The sequence below is a fragment of the Bubalus kerabau genome, chromosome 7 (genome assembly GCF_029407905.1).
Source record: "Bubalus kerabau isolate K-KA32 ecotype Philippines breed swamp buffalo chromosome 7, PCC_UOA_SB_1v2, whole genome shotgun sequence".
NCBI classification, from domain to species: Eukaryota; Metazoa; Chordata; class Mammalia; order Artiodactyla; family Bovidae; genus Bubalus; species Bubalus kerabau.
This window is the reverse complement of record NC_073630.1, coordinates 8,325,822-8,353,274: the sequence shown is the minus strand read 5'-3', so window position 1 is coordinate 8,353,274 and position 27,453 is coordinate 8,325,822. Positions and strand designations below refer to the sequence as shown.

The following is a 27,453-nucleotide window of genomic DNA, read 5'->3' as shown; positions in this document are numbered from 1 at the left end:
AAGGGTGTGAAGAAAAGGGAACCCTCTTACACTGTTGGTGGGAATGTAGACTAGTACAACCACTATGGAGAACAGTGTGGAGATTCCTTAAAAAACTGGAAATAGAACTGCTATATGACCCAGCAATCCCACTGCTAGGCATACACACTGAGGAAAGCAGAATTGAAAGAGACATGTGTACCCCAATGTTCATCACAGCACTGTTTACAATAGCCAGGACATGAAGCAGCCTAGATGTCCATTGGCAGATGAATGGATAAGAAAGCTGTGGTACATATACACAATGGAATATTACTCAGCTATTGAAAAGAAAGCATTTGAATCAGTTTTAGTGAGGTGGATGAAACCAGAGCCTATGATACACAGTGAAGTAAGTCAGAAAGAAAAACACCAATCAATATATTAATGCATATATATGAATTTAGAAAGAGTGTAACAATGACCCTATATGCAAGACAGCAAAAGAGACACAGATATAAAGAACAGACTTTTGGACTCTGTAGGAGAAGCCGAGGGTGGGATGATTTGAGAGAACAGCATTGAAACATGCATACTACCATACGTGAAATAGATGACCAGTCAAAGTTCAATGCATTGAACAGAGTACTCAAAGCTGGTGCACTGGGACAACCCTGAGGGATGGGATGGGGAGGCAGGCAGGGGGGGTTTCAGGATGGGGGGACACATATACAACCATTGCTGATTCATGTCAAAGTACGGCAAAAACCACTACAATATTGTAAAGTAATTAGCCTCCAATTAAAATAAATAAATAAATTTAAATAAATAAAATAAAAAAAGGAAGAAGTGGCAAGAATACAAAAAAAGAACTGTACAAAAAAGCTCTTAATGACCCAGATAACCACAATGGTGTGGTCACTCACCTAGAGCCTGACATCCTGGAATGTGAAGTCAAGTGGGCCTTAGGAACCATCACAATGAACAAAAATAGTGGAGGTGACGCTATTTCTAATCCTAAAAAAACTATGCTGTTGAGGTGCTGCACTCAATATGCCAGCAAATTTGGAAAACTCAGCAGTGGCCACAGGACTGGAAAAGGTTAGTTGTCACCCCAATCCCAAAGAAATACTCAAAGCAATGCCAAAGAATGCCAAACTATTACACAATTGTGCTCATTTCACATGTTAGCAAGGTAATACTCAAAAACCTTCAAGCTAGGCTTCAAAGGTACGTGAACCAAGAACTTCATGTACACCTGGATTTAGAAAAGGCAGAGGAACCAGAGATCAAATTGCCAACATTCACAAGATCACAGAAAAAGCAAAAGAATTCCAGAAAAACATCTACTTCTGCTTCATTGACTACACTAAAGCCTCTGACTGTGTGGATCACAACAAACTGTGGAATATTCTTCAAGAGATGGGAATACCAGACCACCTGATCTGCCTCCTGAGAAACCTGTATGCAGGTCAAGAAGCAACAGTTAGAACTGGACATGGAACAATGGACTGGTTCAATACTGGGAAAAGAGACTGTCAAGGCTGTATATTGTCACCCTGCTTATTTAACTCATATGCAGGGTACATCATGAGAAATGCAGGGCTGGATGAAGTACAAGTTGGATTCAAAACTGCCAATAGAAATATCAATAACCTCAGATATGCAGATGACACCACCCTTATGGCAGAAAGTGAAGAAGTGAAGAGCCACTTGATGAAGTCTGAAAGAGGAGAGTGAAAAAGGTGTTTTAAAACTCAACATTCAAAAACTAAGATCATGGCATCTGGTCCCATCACTTCATGGCATATAGATGGGTAAAAACTGGAAGCAGTGACAGTGTTTATATTCTTGATCTCCAAAATCACTATGGATGGTGACTGCAATCATGAAATTAAAAGACACTTGCTTCTTGGAATAAAAGCTATGACCAGCCTAGACAGCATATTAAAAAGCACTGATATCACTTTTCAGACAAAGGTCCAAATAGTCAAAGCTATTTTTTTTTCCAGTATGATATAGGGATGTGAGAGTTGGGGGGCGGTCCTAAGATGGCGGAGGAATATGACAGGGAGACCACTGTCTCCCCCACAAATTCATCAAAAGAATATTTGAATGCTGAGTAAATTCCACAAAACAACTTCTGAATGCTGGCAGAGGACATCAGGCACCCAGAAAAGCAGCCCATTGTCTTCAAAAGGAGGTAGGAAAAAATATAAAAGATACAAAGAGAGACAAAAGAGGCAGGGATGAGATTTGTCCTGGGAAGGGAGTCTTAAAAGAGAGAGAAGTTTTCAAACACCAGGAAACACTTTCACCGGAGTATCTGTGGCAAGCCTTGGAACCTCAGAGGGCAACATAACCGGGAGGAAAAATAAATAAATAATTAAAACTCACAGATTACGTGTCCAATGGTAACTCCCAGCAGAGAAGCAATGCAGACGCCTGCATCCGCCACTAGCAAGCAGGGGCTGGGCAGGGAGGTACGGGCTGCATTGCCTAGGGTAAGGACATGTCCTGAATGCCCTGAGGGGAATCTAAGGGAACTAACTTGAGATAGCAAACCAGACTGTGGGATAGTTACCCTGGGAAAAGCCCTAACCTAAGACACTGCGAGGCCCGCTCACAGAACAAAGGACTGACTAGAGCTAGCCGGCTGTGGACAGGCCCATCCCCTGCCAGAGACAGGCAGGCGAGGGCAGCCAGAGCTGGAAGGGGGCAATCGTGGCCCCAGAGAGGCATTATCTACCAAACTGCAAGCAGGCTTCATTGCTAATCAAGACTTCTTGGGATTCTGGACGGTCGACATCCGCCTGAGAAGGTGCGCGGGTTGTACGCTCAGAAAACCGATCGGCAGGGACAGGGGAGCTGATAAGTCGCAGCAACTGTGCTCTCCAAACATTTGGTCACCTGAGCTGCTTGGACCTGGGAAGGGCACAAAATGCAGGCCCAACCGAGTCTGCGCCTTTGAGGAAGGAGTACCCAAGTGCCTGAACCTGAGCAGTTTAGACCTGGGAGGTGCATGCAGCCCAGGGCTGGCCTCGGAGGGTTCCTGGTGGAGCAACCTACAGCCTGAGCAGTGTGGGCAGGGAGGGCACACGCGCTGTGAGCGGGGGCAGGCCCAGTGTGGCTGAGACACTGGGAGCACTCCCCACACATGCCAGTGATATTTGTTTGCAGTGTTCCTCCTTCCCCACAGCACCACTGAACAAGTGAGCCTAAAAAGTGTCTACCACCACCCCCTTGTGTCAGGGCGGAAATTAGACACTGAAGAGACCAGGAAACAGAAGAAGCTAAAATAAACAGAGGGAACTGCCTTGGAAGTGACAGGTTCAACAGATTAAAACCCTGAAGTTTTATGTAGCATCGACTACATAGGAAGCGGCCTTCTTGAGAGGTATAAGCTGGATCAAGGAACTATCTGAAAATGAACTGACCCGACACTGTCCACAACACCGGAGAAAGTCCTAGATATATTTTTACTATTATCATTCTTTAAATTTTTTTTTAATTTTTAAGTCCTCTATTACTCCTTTAATTTTCACTTTTATAACCTACTATTAGTTTGCAAAAAAAAACCCTACTTTTTAAGCAAACGTCATATATATATATATTTCATAATTTTTGTGACTTTGTCTTTTTTTTTCTTTAATATTGTATTCTTGAGAATCCAGCCTGTACTCTAGGTTTTTAATCTTTGCTTTTTGGTATTTGTTATCAATTCTGTACCTTTAAGAACCCAATCTTCAGTACCCATTTTTACTTGGGAGCAAGATTACTGACATGACTGCTCTATTCCCCTTTGGACTCTCCTTTTTCTCTACCAGGTCACCTCTATCTTCCCCCTCCCCCTTTCCTTCTCTACCCAACTCTGCGAATCTCTTTGTGTGTTCCGGGCTGTGGAGAACACAGGGAACTGATTACAGATCCGGGCTGGATCTGTCTGTCTCCTTTTCATTCCCCCTTTATCCTCCTGGCCACCTCTGTCTCCTTCCTCCCTCTTCTCTTCTCTGTATAACTCTGTGAAGAACTCTGAGTGGTCCAGACTGTGGAGTGCACATAAGGAAGTGATTACTGGCTAGCTTGCTCTCTCCCCTTTTAATTCCCCCCTTTATCCTCCTGGTCACCTCTGTCTCCTTCCTCCCTCTTCTCTTCTCCGTGTAACTCTGTGAACCTCTCTGGGTGTCCCTCACTGTGGAGAAACTTATCATCTTTAACCTAGACTTTTTATCATTGGTGCTGTATCGATGGAGAAGTCTTGAGGCTAATGTAAGAATAAGACTGAAAACCAGAGGCAGGAGGCTTAAGTCCAAATCCTGAAGAACACCAGAGAACTCCTGACTCCAGGGAACATTAATCAACAGGAGCTCATCAAACGACTCCATATCTACACTGAAACCAAGCACCACGCAAGGGCCAACAAGTTCCAGAGCAAGACATACCACACAAATTCTCCAGAAACACAGGAACATAGCCCTGAGCTTCAATATACAGGCTGCCCAAAGTCACTCGGAATCCACTGACACATTACTGGACACTTCATTGCACTCCAGAGAGAAGAAATCCAGCTCCACCCACCAGAACACCGACACAAGCTTCCCTAACCAGGAAACCCTGACAAGCCACCTGTCCAAACCCATCCACAGCAAGGAAACTCCACAATAAAGAGAACTCCACAAACTGCCAGAATATGGAAAGGCCACCCCAAACTCAGCAATATAAACAAGATGAAGAGGCAGAGAAATACCCAACAGGTAAAGGAACAGGATAAATGCCCACCAAACCAAAGAAAAGAGGAAGAGATAGGGAATCTACCTGATAAAGAATTACAAATAATGATAGTGAAAATGATCCAAAATCTTCAAAACAAATTGGAGTTACAGATAAATAGCCTGGAGACAAGGATCGAGAAGATGCAAGAAAGGTTTAACAAGGACCTAGAAGAAATAAAAAAGAGTCCATATATAATGAATAATGCAATAAATAAGATCAAAAACACTCTGGGGGGGCCAACATTAGAATAATGGAGGGAGAAGATAGGATAACTGAGGTAGAAGATAGAATGGTAGAAATAAATGAAGCAGAGAGGAAAAAAGAAAAATGAATTAAAAGAGATGAGGACAATCTCAGGGACCTCTGGGACAATGTTAAATGCCCCAACATTCAAATCATAGGAGTCCCAGAAGAAGAAGACAAAAAGAAAGACCATGAGAAAATACTTGAGGAGATAATAGTTGAAAACTTCCCTAAATCGGGGACAGAAATAATCACCCAAGCCCCCACAATGGGACACCTGTTTGGGACAGAGGAGAAGCATTTGAGGCTTTGCAGAGTGAACCAGCTGATCTGTGGCAGTCTGAATTGAATGAGAATCACTCAGAAAATCCTTGTCGTAGCCCTACATACCCTGAACAGGGTCATGGGTCCTCTGGAAGGCAGAGAGGCTGGGAGCTGGAGCACAGTGATTGCTGAGCAATCCCAGGGCGAGGTCTGCTGTTGACTGAGGACAGACGGCCCAAGAGGACCTGAGGGGAGAGATCGCAGTGGGAAATGCTTCTAAAGGAAAGACAGGCAAACAAGGAGGCAGGGCAACACTGCTGAGTCACACACAGGGAGTGGAGCCATCTCTATTGCCTCCCCCCACACCCCGCCCCCCGCCCCCAGCCAAACACACGTGTCAGTGCTAGAGAGCTGAAAAGACCCCAGAGGAAGGGGCCCTTTAAGCCCCTGACATGCCCAGCAACAGAGAAGGACCCCAGGCGGGGTGGCCCTTTAAGAGCCTGGTGTGCTGAGAAACAAGAGGACCCCAGGCAGGGTCCTGTCAGTGCCTGAAATGGACCAAGTAACAGAGAAGGACCAGCCAAAGAGGCCCTCTGACTGCCAGCTGCCAGAGGCTAGGAAAAGACTAAAGTAGGACCACAGCTCCGTGGCTAAGGCAGCTGGTGTCCCTACACACTTGGCACTATCAGAGTTCCCATGATCCAAGAAGCTGTGCCACCTCTGTAAACAATCCTCATTGGGGCAGAGCTGCCATAAGCTAGGAAAAACCCGAATAGGGCCTTACCTCCTGTGACAACTGCTGCCAGCAACCCTGTGTATCTGGCATTGCCAGGGTCCCCGTGATCCAAGCTCACATGCCACCCCCTCAAGGGGTCCCCACTGGGATAGAGCAGCCAGGGGCTAGAATAGACTCTGAGAGCACCCTACTCTCCAACGTCCTAGCTGCTGGCTCCCCGGATACCCGATACTACCAGGGCCCCTGGGACCCAAGCGGCTGTAACACCTCCACACCAGAACTTCCTGGGGGCAGACCCAAGTGCTCCAGGGCAGCCTCAGGAGCAAACCCTAGGGGATGACTCACATGCAGAGGTGAAGGTAAAACCATGACTGAAACCAGGGGCAGGGGGGCTGAGGAAAAGAACACACAATCTTCCCACCAGTGGTAAAAGCTGCAGATTAAATCCACACAATCAACTAGGCAGACTTTGTATCTACAGAATATATAAAAGGACAATGAGAGGTCCTGCAAAAGAAATGCATCAGCATGGGCAGATTCAGACATCAGAGGCAAGAACATGCAAAAGTAGGACCAGATCAGAGTCTGAGCTGCCCCCACAACAGGTCTAGAGACCAGACCAGCTCACTATTGGAGGGCATCCCAGGGAGACAATGTGACTGTGACTCACAGCAAGGGAAAAGACGGTGACAGCTGAGATCTGAGGAAAACATTTATTATTCTATTTTAACATGTTCTGTGGTTCCTTGTAGATTTTCTTCTTTTTCCCCTTTTTCCCCCTCTGTTGCTACAGTTGTTGATTTTATTAGTACTGTTAAATCTCTTTACATTTTTGAGAATCTTTTTTGTCAATCACACTCTTTATTTCCTTTAAATATGTCTGCCTCCACATTGGCCTTTTGCAGTTTGGAGGGGTTTTACCCTTTTTTCTTTTTTTAATTAAAATAATTTTTTAAGCATTTATTTTTCTTCTGTACATGTATTCTTTTGTTTTCTTATTCTTTCCCTGTTGTAGTTATTCTTTAATATATGTAAATCTCCTTTATTTATCTCTATTTAACTTTGCTTTTCTATACTATCTTTTCTTTTCTCTCTTTTTCTCTCCATGTTTATTAGTCTGTTTTGCTTTTGTTTCTTTACTCCCCAGTTGGCATACTACTTTGGTTTTGTTTTCAGTTTATGCTTTAATTAGTTTTGTTTTTAACTGGTTGGTATCATTTTTGCCTTCCTTTGCTCGCTTGGTCAATCTCTTCTACTTTCTTTTTTTGGGGGACTGTTTTGGTGTTTTTTATGTGTGTATATATATATATTCCATTATTTTTGTTAGCATTTGCCTGATTTTGTAGTTGCCACTTGTCTGGGGTTTGCATTTTGTTTCCTGTGTTTAGTGTGTTTGCTTTAATCCCCCTTTATGCCATAAGAAACCACCTGTGGAGTCTCAGTTCCCTGGCAAGAGATCAGGTCCTGAGCCTTTGGAGTGGGAGCACTGACAACAAGACTCTAGACTACCAGAAAACTCATAACCCCAGACAGTATTAATTAGTGAGAATTCCCACAGAGGCTTCCACCTGTATACAAGACACGGAATCACCCAACTGCCGGCAGCACCCAGAGCAGGACATCTCACCGAAACAACAAGACAAAAACACAAACCCCTACCCTAGGCACAAGGGATTACCACCTCATATTTGTGCCCACCAGAGTTGGGGGAAGCTTACCTCCTCCCAACAGAGCACAAGTCACACCCAACAAAAACCTACACAAACCACTGGATCAACCCTACCCACCAAGAGCAGAAACCAAAAGGAAGAAAGGATCCAACTTCAAAGCCTGAGAAAAGATCTGAGACACAATACATGTTTTAGAAAATGAAAAGGCAGAGAATTTTTGTGCAAATGACTGAACAAACTCAAAACACACAAGAGCAACCAAACAAAGAGGAAATAGGCAAACTATCTGAAAAAGAATTCAGAGTAATGATAGTAAAGATGTTAAAATATAGAATGGAGAAAATGCAAGAAGCAATCAACACAATTAACACAATTACCAAGGACACAGAAGAAATAAAGAATAAACAAACAGATGAATAACTCAATTACTGAAATTAAAAATACTCTGGAAGGAATAAATAGTAGATTAACAGAAGCCGAAGAATAGATAAGTAAGCTGGAAGACAGGATGGTGGAAATAATCCCTGAAAAGCAGAATAAAAGAAGAATGAAAAGAATCAACGACAGCCTCAGAGACCTCTTGGACAACTTTAATCACACCAACATTCAAGTTATAGGGGTCCCAGAGGAAGAAGAGAAACAGAAAGGCACTGAGAAAATTTCTGGAGAGATTATAGTGAAAACTTCCCCAGCATGAGAAAGGAAATACAGTTAAGTCCAAGACAAGAAGTGCAGAGAGTCCCCTACAGGATAAACCCAAGGAGAAACATGTCAGAACACATACTCATCAAGATAACAGAGATTAAACACAAAAAGAGAATATTAAAAACAGCAAGGGAAAAGCAACAAGTAACATACAAGGGAAAACCCATACGATTAACAGTTGCTCTTTCAGCAGAAACTCTGCAGGCCAGAAGGGAATGTCAGGATGTATTTAAAGTACAGAAAGGGAAAAGTCTACAACCAAGATTACTCTACCCGGCAAGGATCTCATTCAGAATTGATGGAGAAATCACAAGCTTTACAGACAAGCAAACATTAAGAGAATTTAGGACCACCAAACCAGCTTTACTACAAATATTAAAGGGACTTATATAGGCAATAAACACAAGAGAAAGGAAAGACCCTCAAAGACAACTCCAAAGCAATTAAGAAAATGCCAATAGGAACATACATAATTACTTTAAATGTAAATGGATTAAACACTCCAAAAGACACAGATTGGCTGAATGTATACAAAAACAAGACCCATACATATGCTGTCTACAAGAGATCCACTTCAGACCTAGAGACACATATAGACTGAGAGCAAAAGGATGGAGAAAGATATTCTATGCAAATGGAAATCAAAAGAAAGCTGGAGTGGCAATTCTCACTTTAGACAATATAGACCTTAAAATAAAGAATATTATTAAGAGATAAAGAAGGGCACTACGTAATGTTCAAGGGAACGATCCAAGAAGAGATAACAATTGTAAATATCTGTGCACCCAAAATAGGAGCACCTCAATACATAAGGCAAACACTAATAGACATAAAGGGGGAAATTGACAGCAATAAAATAATAGCAGGGGACTTTAACACCCCACTCACACCAATGGACAGATCATCAAAACAGAAAATTAATAAAGAAACACAAACCTGAAATGAAACACTAGACCAAATGGACCTAATTGATGTCTTATGGACTTTTCACCCAAATGCAGAAGAACACACACACTTTCTTCTCAAGTATACATGGAACATTCTCCAGGACAGACCATATCTTGTGTCACAAATCAAACTTCAGTAAATTAAAAAAAACTGAAATCATATCAATCATCTTTTCTGACCACAACACTATGAGACTAGATATCAATCACAGCGGAAAAAACTACAAAAAACACAAACACATGGAGATTAAGCAGTATGTTTCTAAATAATGAACAGGTTACTGAAGAAATCAGGAGAAATCAACAAATTCCTAGAACAAATGACAATGAAAACACAACAACTCAAAACCTATTGGATGCAGCAAAAGCTGTTCTAAGAGGGAAGTTTATAGCAATACAATCCTACCTCAAGAAACAAGAAAAACGTCAGACAAATAACCTAACTTTACATATAAAACAACTGTAAAAAGAACAACAAAAACAACAAAAAACCCAGTTAGTAGAAGGAAAGAAATCATAAAGATCAGAGAAGAAATAAATGAAAAATAAATGAAGGAAACACAGTAAAGATTAAGAAAACAAACAGCTGGTTCTTTGAGAATATAAAAAAAAAAATGACAAACCACTAGCCAGACTCATCAGGAAAAGAAAAGAGAAGAATGAAATCAACAAAACTAGAAATGAAAAAGGAGAGGTTACAACAGACAACACAGAAATACCAAGGATCATAAGAGACTATTACAAACAACTATGTATCAATAAAATGTACAACCTAGAAAAAATGGACAGATTCTTAGAAAAGTTCTATCTTCCCAGACTGAACCAGGAAAAAATAGAAATTATTAGCAATCCAGTAATAAGCACAGAAATTGAAATGTGATAAAAAAATTTCCCCCCAAAAAGCAGCCCAGGGTCAGATGGCTTCACAGGTGAATTCTATCAAACATTTAGAGAAGAACTAATCCCTATCCTTCTAAAGCTCTTCCAAAATTGCAGAGGAAGGAACACTTCTAAACTCATTTGATGAGGCCACCATCACCGATACCAAAACCGGACAAAAACAACACAAAACAAGAAAATAATAAGCCAATATCACTGACGTACATATAGGCAAAAATTCTCAACAAAATTCTAGCAAACAGAATTCAACAACACATTAAAAAGATCACACACCATGATTAAGTTGGGTTTATCCCAGTGATGCAAGGATTCTTCAATATACACAAATCAATCAATGTGATACACCATATTAACAAACTGAAAGATAAAAACCATATGATAATTTCAACAGGTGCAGAAAAAGTTTTGACAAAATTCAATACTCATCTATGATTAAAAAAAACTGTTCAAAAATGGGTATAGAAGGAACCTAGCTCAATATAATAAAGACCATATATGTTAACCCTACAGCAAACATTATTCTCAATGGTGAAAAACTGAAAGCATTCCAAGATCATGAACCAGACAAGGATGCCAACTCTCACCACTATTATTTGTCATAGTTTTGGAAGTCCTAGCTATGGCAATTAGAGAAGGAAAACAAATAAAAGGAATCCAGATTAGAAAAGAAGAAGTAAAGCTCTTACCATTTGCAGCTGATATGATAGTATATATAGAAAACTCTAAAGATACCATCAGAAAATTACTAGAGCTCATCAGTGAATTCAGCAAAGTGGCAGGATACAAAACCAATACACAGAAATCACTTGCATTCCTATACACTAACAAAGAAATATGAGAAAGAGAAATTAAGGAATCAATACCATTTACCATTGCAACAAAAAGAATAAAATACCTAGGAATAAACCTCCCTAAGGAGACAAAAGTGCTGTAAACAGAAAACTATAAGACACTGATGAAAGAAATTAAAGACAACATAAATAGATGGAGAGAGATTCCAGGTTCCTCGGCTGAAGAATTAATAATGTGAAAATGACTATACTGCCAAATGTAATCTACAGGTTCAATGTAATCCCTATCAAATTACCAATGGCATTTTTCACAGAACTAGAACAATAAATTTCACAATTCATATGGAAACGCAAAAGATCCAGGATAGCCAAAGCAATTTTGAGTAAGAAGAATGAAGCTGGATGAATCAACCTTCCTGTCTTTACACTATACTACAAAGCTGTAGTCATCAAGACAGCATGGTACTGGCACAAAAACAGAAACCAATGGAACAAGATCAAAAGCCCAGAGATAAACCCAAGCACCTATGGATACCTTATTTTTGACAAAGGAGGCAAGAATATACAATGGGGCAAAGACAGCCTCTTTAATAGACAGTGCTGGGAAAACTGAACAGCTATATGTAAAAGAATGAAGTTAGAACACTTCCTAATGCCACACACAAAGATAAACTCAAAACACATTAAAGACCTAAATGTAAGGCCATAAACTATAAAACTCCTAGAGGAAAACATAGGCAGAACACTCGATGACATAAATCACAGCAAGATCCTCTATGACTCACCTCCTAGAGTAATGGAAATAAACACAAAAGTAAACAAGTGGGACCTAATTAAATTTAAAAGATTTACACAGCAAACTATAAACAAGGAGTAAACACAACCCTCAGAATGGGAGCAATAATAGCACATGAAACAACTGACAAAGGATTAATTTCCAAAATATACAATCAGCTCATATAACTCAATACCAGAAAAAGAAACAACCAATCAAAAAATGGGCAAAAGCCCTAAAAGGACATTTCTCCAAAGAAGACATACAGATGGCTAACAAACACATGAAAAGATGCTCAACATCACTCAATATTAAGAGCAGTGCCAATCAAATTTACAATGAGCTATCACCTCACAATGGTCAGAATGGCCATCATCATAAAGTCTACAAACAATAAATGCTGGAGATGGTGTAGAGCAAAGGGAACCCTCCTGCACTGTGGTGGGAATGTAAATTGATACAGCCACTAAGGAGAGCAGTTAGCAACTCTTAAAAAATGGCAATTCCTTAAAAAATTAGGAATAAAACCACCATATGACCCAGCTAGGCATATACTACTAGGCATCCCACTCCTAGGCATATACCCTGAGGAAACCAAAATTGAAAAAGACACATATAACCCAATGTTCACTGCAACTCTATTTACAATAGCTAGGACATGGCAGCAACCTAGATGTCCATTGGCAGATAAATAGATAAGGAAGCTGTGGTACATATACACAATGGAATATCACCCTGCCATAAAAAGGAAGGCATTTGTGTCAGTCCTAATGGGGTGGATGAACCTAGAGCCTATTATACAGAGGGAAGTAAGTCAGAAAGAGAGAAACAATTATTGTATAGTAATGCATATATACATGGGATCCTGAGAGATGGTACTAATGAACCTATTTGCAGAGCAGCAGTGGAGACACAGACACTGAAAACAGACCCATGGACACAGGTGGGCAGGGAAACAGGGGAGGGTGGGAGGTAGACCGAGTAACATGGAAACATACTTTACCATATGTAAAGCAGACACAATGCGAATTTGCTGTATGCCTCAGAACTCAAACCGGGCTCAGTAACAACCTGGAGGGTTAGGGTAGGGAGGCAGGTGGGAGGGAGGTTCAAGTGGGAGGGGACATGGGTAAACCTATGGCTGATTCATGTTTGGTAGAAACCAATGCAACACTGTAACGCAATTATCATTCAATTAAAAATAAACATATTTAAAAAAGAACAGATCACAATAATACCTACCGCATTGAGGTTGAATGCATTCACGAACTGTTGTGAGCCTTACGTGAATCAATAAACCTGAACATCTAAAATATAGTACCTGACATGTGATTACTGGCCTTTGTATTTAACTATTAGTATTATTCTCATGAATAAGCAAAGTAAAAACCATATTATTTAAATTGGAAATATTGCCCATTCTTGAGAACACCCAAAAGGTATTTTTTCCCTGAATCCAAACATCCTTTTCTGAGGTATAACTCTGTAAAACAGTTTAACATGCACTCATAAGGCCCAGGTTTTGGTTAACATCATTAGTTTTGATAAAAGGGATTAGCACTCTTTTGCTCTGGTCTAAAACACATTATTGGCACTATTGTAACAATGAAACGTACCCAGAATAACCTCCTAAACAACATTCAACCTCTTCAATAGTGCTCACTCTGTAATAAATAGTTGAATATGTACATAAGCCATATTAAGAGGAGTAATATTTATCTAACCCTTCACTGTCTATGAAGTACTTAGCAGTTACTCCAGTTCCAAATATCCACATAATATGAGTACTGTATTTTAAATCAGAATGAGAAACCCAATGTGGGTTTACTCTAGAGAGCACAGAAGCTGCCTCCCTTCTCCACCACGAACACAAGAGGAGTGTTTTCTTAACAGGACCTCAGAGGTTATCTTTTATAGCCTACAGAACTAAAGTGGAAAGCTGGAATATTATTACACTGGCAAGGATGTCATTATTTGTTTCCTCTAAAGTTCTTATTTTACAGCTAAGGTAAAAAATGAATTCAGGAGAAGCCTAAATTAGAACTGCTCTTAAGGGGATTAGGCACATCTCTCAAAATCTGAAAAAATTTGGCATTTACATACAGACCATAAGACTTTCAAAAGGCCGAACTGAAAAGAACTGTGTGAAAGGTAATGCAGTGGAAAAGATGGATAGAGCACAATCAAGAAGAGCTATTTAAAAACATCAAATGTTCAAGTGGGAAGTCCATGTAAAGCTGGTGTCCTAAACTGAACAGTGAGCTAAGAAAGGCAGCTAGACAGAGGGTGAGCTGCTGCCATTTTTTTCTAGCGTGGGACACAGAGGCTGGGGTCTGAAAAAGCTGTGTATCACAGAAAGACAATGATCCAGGGAGGCGCTGACAGCAGAGGCGCAAAGGGCACCCTTGGCAAAAGAATGAAGGAGGGTACCGGGCTCACCCTGCAGAGCCAGGGGCTCCCTTGTCTGCCACCTCCCACGAGAATTCAAATTGTCTTCAACGTCTTTCTTGCAAATATACTCGCTCACATACGTTAATTAACGGTCACAGGCTGACAGGTGCACCTCTGTTCGGGAAGGGCTGGCATCTGCATTTCTGGCAAATACTCGGCTACATTCACTTACTTGGCTGTTTGACAGTTGTAACTCCTGTTACTCCTAAGAACTAGTTCACAAGTTAAAGAATGGGAAGGCTCTGGGGATTTGGATTTTTGTTTCTTTCATTGTTATGTCTTAAAAAAAAAAAAAAAAGATATCCTCAAATATTCACCACAAACATAAAGTTTCAGATATACCACCTTTGCTTTCTCAGGTAAAGTTAAATATCTTTAAAATAAGTGTGGATCTTATAAGAAATGAGATAGAATATTGTCTTACCCTGGTGTGAGTACGAATGTGCATCTTCAGGCCGTCATTTTTACTGAATCCTTTCTCACAGTAAGGGCACTGATAGGGACGCTCACCTACAAGATAAAGGCAGGCTTCCTGTCAGAAAAGTCTACAGCAGCAAAGCAGGCACGTACTACCACTCCTCCTGCAGCAGGCCTTCACAAACACTAGTGCATGGCCAAGAAGAGACTCAGGAGCGGCCAGGCGACCCCAGGGCACTTCAGGGCAGAGGAGGAGCTGTCCCTCCTGTGGAGAGGCAGTGAGCCCGGAGCACTTCCTGCATCAGATACCAGCCACATTTACCAGCAGCAGGCTCGCTCCCTTTGCTAAGTCACTTCAGTCAAGCCTGACTCCTTGTGACGCCAAGGATGGTAGCCCACCAGGCTCCTTGGGAGCCCGGGATTCTCCTTGGGAGCCTGGGGTTCTCCAGGCAAGAATACTGGAGTGGGTTGCCGTGCCCTCCTCCAAGGGATCTTCCCGACCCAGGGATGGAACCTGCATCTTTACATCTCCTGCACGGGCAGGCAGGTTCTTTAGCACTAGTGCCACCAGGGAAGCCCCTTCCTTTTAATATTTCAGACCAAATTAAATCTCCTAATTGTAAGAATTTGTTAAAAAGATTTTGCATCAATGTGCTCTGTACTGAACATAATAGGGATCTTTGTTTCACTGATACTTTGTTTTTTAAAAAAGATTTCATAGTCTACCTCAATAAGGTTATGAGTTTTAAAAGGATTTAATAAATCTGATATATGTTAAACAGAACTTGTTAAACTAAATAATAACTGATTCATACTTTCTATTACAAGTGAGAAGAGGTTATATCTAGAAAACAGGTAAACCCATTTTTTTAAAACAAGCAAGCATACTCATCCACATCACAATTTCTAAAAAGTTTTACTGTAAAAAATAAAAATAAAAAAATACAACAAAATTTAATCTCCAGGACGAATGTGAAGCTACTCACTCGTCAAAGCTTAGTTATTCAGAATGGACAGTAACTCAAAATCACTAGTATGAAGAAATGAGAATGTACTTACATGACAGGATCCTAGATCCTGGCTGCAAGCAGACATTAATACAATAAAATATGTGCCTTCAGCACATGTAAAATTTCTGTCTCCCTTTCCCCCTCAGAGACAGGCCTTTGGACAAGTAGTATGCTGGTCTTCTGCTCCCTTACATCCCATTTGATTCTCTTCTCACTCAGTCTCATCCAAGCACAGGCTACTTGAGTCATGCCGGTGAACATGTCCACCAGGTCGACAATGAGCTTCTTGCGGCTTAAACCAATGGTCATTTCTCATCACGGCCTTGCCTGACCTCTGCCCAGCTGCTTTATAAAGTGTCCAGCCACGTTCCTGGGACTGGAGGCCCTGAGGCACAGGGGGACTCGCCCTGCTCTCTGAACCCTTGTCAACAGTAACGTCACCTGCAAACAACTGGGGCAGAGCCGCCAGCTCAGCAGCTCCCCAGCCTCTCCTTGAGACACACCCAGGACACTCCCTCTGAACTCTCTCTCAAGTGGACAGTGTGAAACAATGACAACCACTCAAGGAGGAAGAAAGAAAAACCGAAAAATAACAAAGGCAGCACAGACTGGAACAGAACTCTTCAACGAACTATCTAGGCTTACCAATTTTTTTCTGGGAGACAAAATCAACTTCTGCACTAAGTAAATCAACTGAGAGTTCTTGACTGTGAACCTGGGTAAGTGTGGCTTTTCATACACATAAAAAATAAAGACTTAGCAGGGTCCAATTTGTTTGAACAACTAGGAAAAGATAATCCTATTTTAACCCTAAAATGATAGCATATGTTTATCTTCATTCCAGATCTCTGTTGAGCTCCTATCTTGAGCTATCTGTATACCCATTGGGTACCTTCATTTGTATATTTCACCAACAATGAAAATTCAGCATTAATGAAATTTATCCTCCGCCACTGTGTGTCCTGTCCTGATTAGTTATACCACATTCATCCACTTACCAAATGAGAAACTTAAATAGCCATTTTTTACTTACTTCTCCCTACATCTAACCTCTTAAGTTTTATTATTTTCAGTTCTCTGATATTTGTAAAATTTTTTTTTCGACAAGAATGAAAAAAATATTCATAGCCTCAGCCATAATAGTAAGAGCATCAGTGACAGAAGTAATAACAGAAATCATCATTTATTGATTTTGTAATCACTGAACTTTAACAATGCAAACTCACTGAAAAAAGACTGGAAGAAAAGAGCAAGTTGCTAATGCTCATGGAGGTAACTCCTATATCCCAGAAGTCCAGATAATTTTATTTCCTTCTTCAGAAAGTATGAAAAGGAAGTAACTTTTTAGATTTTCAATGTAAAATCTTTTACATTTTAGATTTTCAATTTTCTTATCAGAAGAAGAGTGCTAAAATATTTCCTTATCTATTAACAATTAAATCAATCTAGATTACAGATAAAGCATGATAAACAGTAAAATTGTTGGTAAAGATGTTTCAGAAATTTTTAGCAATCATGAATTAACTTAATATTCATAGCTATTCTCTTTCTATCAAAGACAGAACTTTATGTGTGTGATTGCTCTCCAAATACAAATAGAATAGCCAGGAAAATATGAAAGAATCAAAGATTTATAGTTGTTGGTTACATGAATTAAACCTAATGAAACACATCAAATTATTATTTTCTTTCATGACAGCCAAAATTGATTAAGCAAGGAAAACGAGATAACAAATGCTAAGGAATTTTAGAGAATGGGGCAAAACAAGTTAATTCCCTATTTTAACTGGTGTCATAATGCAGAAGTTTCCACTACAGACATGAGCTTTTTCTCCTCTTCTATAGTCTGATTGTTCTGAGTCTGAATACTGCTCATCCTCTTCTAGGTGTAACTCTGGGGAAGCCATGCAACCTTAGTGAACCTCTGAAAAATGGAATAAACTTTACCTATCTCCAAGATATTCTGATCAAACATTCAGGTTTGTTTAAAGCAGTCTCTGTGTCGGCAACCATGGAACAATTATTAACAGCACTCTTTTGCACTGAGACAATTGATCCAGTTGGGACAATAAAAATGTATGGCCACCTATTTCGGATTGAACTGTGCTCCCCACCTCCAAAAAAAATCCACATATTAAAGTCCTAATTCCAGCACCTCAGAATGACCTTATCTGGAAATACAGCTGTTGCAAATGTCACTAGAGTTGTGTTATCCCTAATCTTATGTGACTGGTGTCCATACAAGAACATACCCATGAAGAGACAGAGACACAGGGAGAAGGCCCTGTGAAGAGTGGAGTTACGCTGCCACAGCAGAACCGCCAGAAGAAAATCCTGGAGCAGATGCTTCCCTGGTGCCTTCAGAGGGAGTGAGGTCATGCCAACGCCTTGATCTCAGCCTTCTAGCCTCCATAACAGAAGGTATTAGACAATACGTTTTTGTTGTTTAAGCCACTCAGTTTGCAGTACTTTGTTACAGCAGTACTAGCAAACTCATAGAATCACCTTGTTCATAGTGGAGGCAATTATTATCATCATTGATGTCTCTCTGTCTGCTGTTCCTGAGACCTAAGTAGAATGCTCAGAAGAGAAACCCGTACTCTAGACTATCAGTGTTTCCACCTCCTTCCAACCCTGAGATCCCGCAATGTTGAGCTGACAGGTCTGGGTACTGAGTAAGTTCCACTCCACTCATTCTACCACCCCAGGGTATACCTCCAGTTTTAAAGGCTGTCACTGGGTAAATGGCTTTGATAAATTCATTTAAAAACCAGAGTGTGTGATTTGAGAATCAGCCTTGACAGACTACATTAAGCTGTCACCCTTTTGGTTGGAGCATGTTTAAAGCAATCCTGTCTCTCTAGACTCCATGGACAAAGCTATCTGCTCTCTCACACAATCAGAAGCTGAATGTTACCTGTATAAGCCAACATGCTGCTAAATATTAAAGTCATTTGTCTAACTTGAAAATTAAAGACAAGCTGTTATTTCTAGGTTATTTTTTTTCACAATATGCATGTGATATTTTCTGTCATTATTGCAAGTACTATGATGAGTATGTTTCCAGGAAATATTTTTGTCTACACATAAAATTATTATGGCGTAAGTGAAAATTATCCTTCAATTTTGGTTAACTCTAAGAATATAGATCTTTCTTTCTTACATGATCACTGCCAGTATATAAGCTCCGATGTACAATATGATGTGAATCCAAACAATGATTATTTTTAAACACCTCTAGTAGATTTGAAGACTGATTGTTCACATTTTGCATAAGTTAATAGCAATGTTCAAATTCTCACTAACATGAAAATTAGCTCATCTGAAACTTAGCTAAAAACAAACAAACAAACAAACTGAGCTAAAAACCAACGTAAATGGAAAAGTAATGGTTGAAACATACTGTTCAGAACACTTGAGGTAAATTAGTAATTTTATTTCTTGTAACAACATTATGATCTAGGAATTCATAGCTTGAGTTTACAAGTGAGGAAAGTAAGGCACAGGGAAGATAAGTGATTTGTTAATGATGACACAGCTGTTAAACGGTAGAATCAGAATTTTAATGCTTAATATTTAACCCTTAGACCATCACATAAATTAATAATATGGCTAGTTTTTATATAAATGAGGTTAGACTTTCTAAAGTTACTGTCAAAAACTCTGCTTCTTGCAATTACAGCTGACATTGACCAGATCTTTCTGACTGGGAGAATGAGGCATTCCTTTAGTTATCAAAGCTCATCAGGAAAAAGTCAGGGGCAGGCTAGGAATGCATGTTATATCTCAAAGCAGATCCCAAGCGGATGCACATACTGACTTAATATTGAACCTCGCCTTGAGAACCACATTTAAGTAACTACCTTCAAGATTTAGAAAGGAAAAATAGTATTGGCAAGCATCCCATATTACATTATGAGATTTAGCTACCAATAGCTAAGATTCAATGAGCGTAGTAGCATGAATAATACTGAAGCATATCTAACAGCAAAATGTTTTCACTTAACTAAGGAAAATAGATGAGCATGTTGCATCTGCTTCTTTCTTTAAATTATTCTGACACTGAATATCATTAAAGTCCACTTCTGTTTTCTTCAAACACATCAAGGAACACACAGAAACATGATGACAACTGTAGAAGGTTGATTTTAAGTTGACTTGAACAGGTGTCACAAAGTAGATAATCCTGGAAGCTAATTTATTCATTCATTAAACAGACATTTTTTGAGCACACACCATCTTCTATTTACTGCCCTGGGCTTTAAGAACACAGTTGGCGAATATATTCACAAAATCACTGCCTCTTCAATTTTACTAGTGTAGTAAGACAAGAAAATGGTAAAGAAAAATCAAGATAATTTCAGATACTGACACTATAAGAAGAAAATAGAACAAGGAGATGGATTGAAGAAAGACCTCTGGTAGGTGACGACAGGAAAAGAACTTAGGAAAGGTCATTAGGAAAGGTAAAAGAACTGAATGTAATTTCTTGATGCCAATTTAAGTGACTTTTTCTGTAACTCTTTATTGTAGAATTACAAGCTTTTTAACTTACTGGACTTGAAATGGGTGCCCCCAAATTCCCACTGCTGCCACATCTGAGATGGACGTAGCCTAAAAGTACTTGAAATACACAAAGGGGGTGAGTGTGGATATTTAGAAAAGAACTCCAAAAACTGCAGATGGCTTTGCAAAGGCAGCTGGTGGTAATGAAAGGGGGACATATGGATGCCACATGAAGTACCCAGAGTCTCGCCTGGTCCCCAAACACACTACCATGCATCTTTAACAAAGAAAACACCCTATGACCAAAACCATTCACTGGCACGTATGGTCAAACACAACAGGAAAAATCTGATTCTAGTTTAATATATGCCATTGTTATTTGTTTAATGTATGCCATTAGGATTATAATTTATTGACTTTACCATTTTTTGTGCTTTAAAGACATCAGAAGAACTCCAGGCCTCACTAAAGGATTAACATGCTAATATTAAAACGGGGGAGTTTGGGGAAGAATGGATACATATATACGTATGGCTGAGTCCCTTCGATGTTCACCTGAAACTATCAAAACACTGTTAATCAGCTATACCTCAATACAAAATAGAAAGTTTAAAAAAAAGTAAAATAAAATGGAATCTTAAAATCTGTGAAGGGAATTCAGGTTAGCATGAAACTTCATGATAAATGGAAAAGACTTAAAGCCACCGAATCACTGAATATCCATCTACTGCTATGTAATCACTCCAATGTCCACCTTGACAAGTCCTTTCTAAAGATATGTGTTTATGCAACAAAAGTTAGTAAAGAAAAATCTTGCAAACTTCGATAAACCTATATTAGATATTTTGATATTCTTAAATTTAGACCATGGATTTAAATTTAGATACGAACTTGATCACTCTATCAGAAATTCATCAAATTTTATTTAATGCCACTAAACACATTGAATGCAAAAGACTTAATAATCTGGACATGATCAACTCTGAAAATTAAAATGTACAGAACAAAGTGCTTAAAATGATAAAGTTTATGTTATGTATATTTTACCATACTGTTTTTTTAAAAAAAGTGTACAGCTAACGAGCCCTATACTTTTAGAGATTTCTAAACAAGTATAAAACATCAATGAATGTCCTAAGAGATTTTTATTAAAATCAAAATAAACTATCTCCAGGAAGCATTTTAATAACTTTAACTTTTATTTTATCAGTATATTTTTTAATACCTATATAGATTTCAGGAATTCCCATAACTCTGAAAACATGAAAAGATATATATACAGAGAAAATGTAATTTAAGATGGAGTAAGGTCAAACTCTCATTTTTGATGAATTCAAATTAAATAATGTTTAAATAATTGAATTGAATAATGTTTAAGGAGTTTTGAGCCATAATTTTAATTTTTACTTTGATTTTTCTAACAAAAATCAAGTTTTGGAGATGGCAATTTCAAATGAAGAAAGCAAGCCTCAGAAGTGTATGTTTCATGAAAAATACTGTCAGATGGTTCCACGTGGTTGAACTTTAACATATATATACTATATGGGAATTCTTTAAAACTTGCTATTTGTTTTCCATCAATATCACAGGATTGGCTTATTTTTCTATTTATGAATTATATTTCTTATATTTCTATTAACGAAATTGTTACAAAACATCAAAGTGACTCATTCTAAATGAAAATTAAACCAAAAATTAGAATTGTATAACCATTACCCAAGTACTTTTCCAATTTCACCATTTTAATCCCTTTAACCAATGGAGAAATTTAATAAATTAGCAGTACAGTACAGAGAGAAGTAAAATGCTACACTGAGAAACAGGAGTAGCTCAAATTCATTCTTGGCAATTTTCTATGAACTGAAATACTTTTTTTTTCTGTAGCCAAAAGAGTCACAAAACCCTACTTCACTGAACCCCAAACTGTTACTCCTGGGATGCTGCTATTAATCAAATATTGTGGAATTTCACTGTCATCTTAGAAAGACAACAGAAATCTGAACTTGACATTTACTCCTTGAGTATTTAGAGATACTCTACTTTTTAAAGTTTAAAGAGTTCACTATTTGTAATGAAGTGGGCCATAAAATGTAAAAATTGAAAGATGACCGAGGGGGACCTTTGCGTCCCAAAATACTGAACCAAAACAAATCGAGTCTTTTTTTAAAAAAAATGCAAGTTTCTACAGCACTTCAAGAAAGTAAAAGATGCATTTTTTTTTTCCCTTAAGAACCTTCAGTTTCAGTATCAACAGTTCATTTCTGAAAAGATGGCAAAGCAAGTGAGGCGGGGTTCACTGGGAGGAAGTTAAACAGGAGAGCCATGTTCTAACTTTCTAGTCCGAAATAAAAAGAAGCCAGACCTATGTATCGGTTGAGGGCAAAACAAAATGTTTTACTGATGCTAACAAAATAGGATATGAGATGCAAAACAAAAAAGGACAAGACTTCACGAATACTTTAAAAATACAATTAACCAGGAAGAAAAAGTAAAAGGTTTCCTACTCAAGAAGCCCTGGCTTGGGCAGGAAACAGATGCAAATGTCACCCATTCCATGTGATTTGTCCTTCCTGAGGTCCTTGACTTGAGTGCTGCCAGAAGCAAAGCAGGTTGTTCCACAAACAGCAGAAGCATCAGAAACAATCCAGACACTAAGAAAGTTTTAAAGGTTCTGACCAAGAAAGAAAAACTCCTATGTGAATTCTCCACACTGATACATGAGACACTTCACAGTAAGGTCACTAAGTAAAGTAAGGTAACCACTGATTTGGTTTTGTTATAAGGGAGTCAGACTTTGGTGGAAAACCATGCATCTTTTTACCAAGTGGTTTTCCATTTTTAAGAATTTTTACCCTAAGTTTTATTTAACCCAGTATTTAAGAGCGTACTTTGCAAACAGTGGTCATGAAGTGATGAAGCAGTTAAACCTTAGGTGCCTGCACACAGAGGGGATTTCCTGTTTCAGTGCCAGCAAGGATGAATCAAGAGTATCAAACTTTGAGTAGCAAGAAGCCCAGAAAACTCTTCTCTTATCCAAAACCTATAAAAGATATAAAACCTTCCTCAGGCCTGAAGCACAACTCAGAGCTACAGAAAAACAGCACAGAGAGAAGCTGCTTGGGGGGATGGGGTGGGGGTGGGGAGTTGGCATGGTAGCAATGGTAGGAAGAAGCACATATCAGAGGAAATCAAATCTCCTTTGGTTTTCCTAAAGGAATATGCTGCGTTCTAAATTTAACAGCAGCAGCTATTGATAATACTAGCTAATAATTTACAATAAAGATGTTGAATTACAGTTTCAACAGTGAAAACTGTTGCATAGGCCACTTTCATTTTTGAGGGTCCCAACAAAGCAAGGAAAAAAGAAATAATAAAAATAGAGTTACATAAATGATGGTATATTTTAAACGATCCATCTTACCAGAGTCTCTGTGACTGTGCTGTTCATTTGATAACTGTTCATCACATTCTATTCCAAGACACTTGTCACTCCCTCCCTCTTCCCTATGTACCTCCTATTAAGATAGGATGCCTGTGACTTTGACATGAGCATTATAATCTTTGCATTAAAAAAACTAAGTCCTTTGATATTTTTCCAAAAAAGTTAAAAAAAAATCATGTTACTATTCAAAGTCAAAATGAATGTCTCTCTCACTTGTTATATATGATTGTTATTAGCTCAAAATCAACGGGGGAAGAGATGAATACAGAAAAAAAAAAAAGGGGGGGGGGAAATGGTTTATTCCACAGATGTGGTTGATCAAAAATTATTTCAAGTGTCAAAATCACACTGAGAGAATAAGAATTAAACATACAGCTCAAGATTTTACCTATGAGTAAGATCTCTTAGGAAAAGTCTGAAGCTCTCAACATCAATCTCTGAAGTATGATGGGGATGAAGAGGAAATTTTATCTCTATGCAGATTCTACACTCAACTATTCTGCTAACTCTTAGATTACCTGTAGGTAAAAGAATATTTAGTTTGGCCTACATATTAGTAATTAACCACTTAGAAAATAAATATAGCAAAATAAATTCTCTCTCAACATACAGAGGTTATTTAATTATAAAAATGTGAAAAGACATGTTTAAATTTTCATCTGTGTATACAGTGTCTTTTTTGTCTATTTTTGTTTATGAATAATTGTCACTGTCTTATAGTTACTTATAATTAGTTATACCTATTGTTTTCACAACTTTGAAGAAGTATTCTACAAAGAATGCTAAATTCCACTGGAAAAACTATTAGAGAAGAAAAAGTGGCTAAAAATCCAAGCATAATCAAACCGTAATATACCAACTCTTTGTATTTCTAAGATGACAGCAGATAGTTACCAAAAAATTAAATATTTCCTAAGACAGTGATTTATTACCACGTTCAAATAACAGTATTCAAGCAAGACCAGAACAGAAGGGCCAACACAGCCGGTATCTATTAACATGGAAAGCTGGTAGGAACTGCAGGCAAGTAATTAACCTTCTGGCCCAGAGATTTAAAGGCCCAAAGGCAGTTCCTAGAACTTCTTCTGTAACTTATGAACAGTTGATGGAATTCATGTCACAGTCCGTGGATTACCTTGTGGAATTAACCCCGGCTCTCACTGACCCTAAGAAGCTATAAACCAACAGGAAAACGTGCTCTCCTATTTCAGCTGACCCTCAGAGTGCCATCTCTGTCAGTCCAGCATAGAAAGCTGGATGATAAATTACAGAGCTGCCTGCCAGGCATGGACCTAAACGCTCACCTTCGCTAACGATGAAGGCAACCCAGTCCACGCACCACTCACTCGCCCAAACGAGGCTGTCTGACAGCAAACCCTCATCCATGTTCCAGAGATGATCTATATGCTGCTGCTAAAGGTTACGAAAAGATGCTGATGACCACACTGGGACTAGAGGGTTAGAGAGTATATTGAGGGAGTATGAATCTATTTGTGATTAAATACAAGTAGGAAAAACAACAACAAAACGCAGCACAGTTGGCAGCAACAGCTCACATTACAGCGAGCTTACACCAGGCTAGGCACTGTGCAAAGTTCTCTGCCTACACTTTAATCTGCACCTTGAAACATGTTATGAAGTCAGTGCTTTTATTATGCCTGCTTTTCAGGTGAGGAAACTAAGATTTGAAGAGGTTAAGCAATTTATAAAAGCTCATAAAAGGAAGAAATCAATAAAATGGAATTTGAAAACGTAATCTATCAGAACACAGATTATCCATGGTTCACCCATACGAATGCTATGAGCCATATGACTCACCCGTATGAGCCATGGATCCTGGCTATGAAAGTGATATGGATATGGATATGAAAGTGAAGTCCCTCAGTCATGTCTGACTCTTTGAGACCCACGGACTGTAACCTGCCAGGCTCCTCCATCCATGGGATTTTCCAGGCAAGAGTACTGGAGTGGGGTGCCATTTCCTTCTCCAGGGGATCTTTCCAACCCAGGGATCGAACCAGGGTCTCCAGCATTGCAGCAAGACTCTTTACTGTCTGAGCCACCAGGGAAGCTCTGGATATGAACCAGGTACGAAAAAAAAAAGTATCGCTGATGGTTGATTATATGATGCAGAAGTTTCTCCATATTTAAAGATCTCAGTTAGACCATAAATAACAAACTACAGACCCTCAAGCTTCCAAGATGAGATGATTTTATCCTCAACTGCTTGTTTATCAACAGGATAATATCAACCAACATTATGAGTTATGGAAGGAATATAATTCTAGGGTAAGTTCAAGAGTAATACTAAGGGTTAGGAAGCACGGAAAAGAATAAGAAATAAAAATACCAGCAATGTGATACACTGGAGAAAGTTTAAGCCTCAAGTTTCACTCAAGATGAATCACATGTAAATTATGCAATCTTAGCAAATCATTGTATTTTGTCCAAGTATTACTTCAGGTCAGTTGCTCGGTCGTGTACGACTATTTGTGACCCCATGAACTGCAGCACGCCAGGCCTCCCTGTCCATCACCAACTCCCGGAGTTCACTCAAACTTATGTCCATTGAGTCGGTGATGCCATCCAGCCATCTCATCATCTGTCATCCTCTTTTCCTCCTGCCCTCAATCCCTCCCAGCATCAGGGGCTTTTCCAATCAATCAGCACTTCGCATCAGGTGGCCAAAGTATTGGACTTTCAGCCTCAGCATCAGTCCTTCCAATGAACACCCAGGACTGGTCTCCTTTAGGATGGACTGGTTGGATCTCCTTGCAGTCCAAGGGACTCTCAAGAGTCTTCTCCAACACTGCAGTTCAAAAGCATGAATTCTTTGGCGCTCAGCTTTCTTCACAGTCCAACTCTCACATCCATACATGACCACTGGAAAAACCAAAGCTTTGACTAGATGGACCTTTGTTGGCAAAGTAATGTCTCTGTTTTTTAATATGCTGTCTAGGTTGGTCATAACTTTCCTTCCAAGGAATAAGCGTCTTTTAATTTCATGGCTGCAATCACCATCTGCAGTGATTTTGGAGCCCAAAAAAATAAACTCTGACACTATTTCCACTGTTTCCCCATCTATTTCCCATGAAGTGATGGGACCAGATGCCATGATCTTAGTTTTCTGAATGTTGAGCTTTAAGCAAACGTTTTCACTCTCCTCTTTCACTTTCATCATGAGGCTCTTTAGTTGTTCTTCACTTTCTGCCATAAGGGTGGTATCATCTGCATATCTGAGGTTATTGATATTTCTCCTGGCAATCTTGATTCCAGCTTGTGCTTCTTCCAACCCAGCATTTCTCATGATGTACTCTGCATATAAGTTAGATAAGCAGGGTGACAATATACAGCCTTGACGTACTCCTTTTCCCATTTGGAACCAGTCTGCTGTTCCATGTCCAGTTCTAACTGTTGCTTCCTGACCTGCATACAGGTTTCTCAAGAGGCAGGTCAGATGGTCTGGTATTCCCGTCTCTTTCAGAATTTTCCACACTTTATTGTGATCCACACAGTCAAAGGCTTTGGCATAGTCAATAAAGCAGTAGATGTTTTTCTGGAACTCTCTTGCTTTTTCAATGATCCAGCGGATGTTGGCAATGTGATTTCTGGCTCCGCTGCCTTTCCTAAAATCAGCTTGAACATCTGGAAGTTCACGGTTCATGTATTGCTGAAGCTCAACTGGAATGCCATCACCTCCACTAGCTTTGTTCGTAGTGATGCTTCCTAAGGCCCACTTGTCTTCACATTCCAGGATGTCTGGCTCTAGGTGAGTGATCACACCATCGTGATTATCTTGGTCATAAAAATCTTTTTTGTACAGTTCTTCTGTGTATTCTTGCCACCTCTTCTTAATATCTTCTGC

The 27,453-nt window shown here is 39.3% G+C and overlaps 1 protein-coding gene across 5 annotated transcripts in view; it reads right to left on the bottom strand.

The window, feature by feature from the left end:
* PRDM5 (PR/SET domain 5) overlaps positions 1-27,453 on the bottom strand; it is a 357,820-nt gene that overhangs the window by 64,553 nt on the left and 265,814 nt on the right. For all 5 annotated transcript variants that reach the window (XM_055587588.1, XM_055587589.1, XM_055587587.1 and 2 more), the window contains one exon: positions 14,638-14,723. In XM_055587588.1, the coding sequence (XP_055443563.1) occupies positions 14,638-14,723 (86 nt within the window). The remainder of the gene's footprint in view (positions 1-14,637; positions 14,724-27,453) is intronic.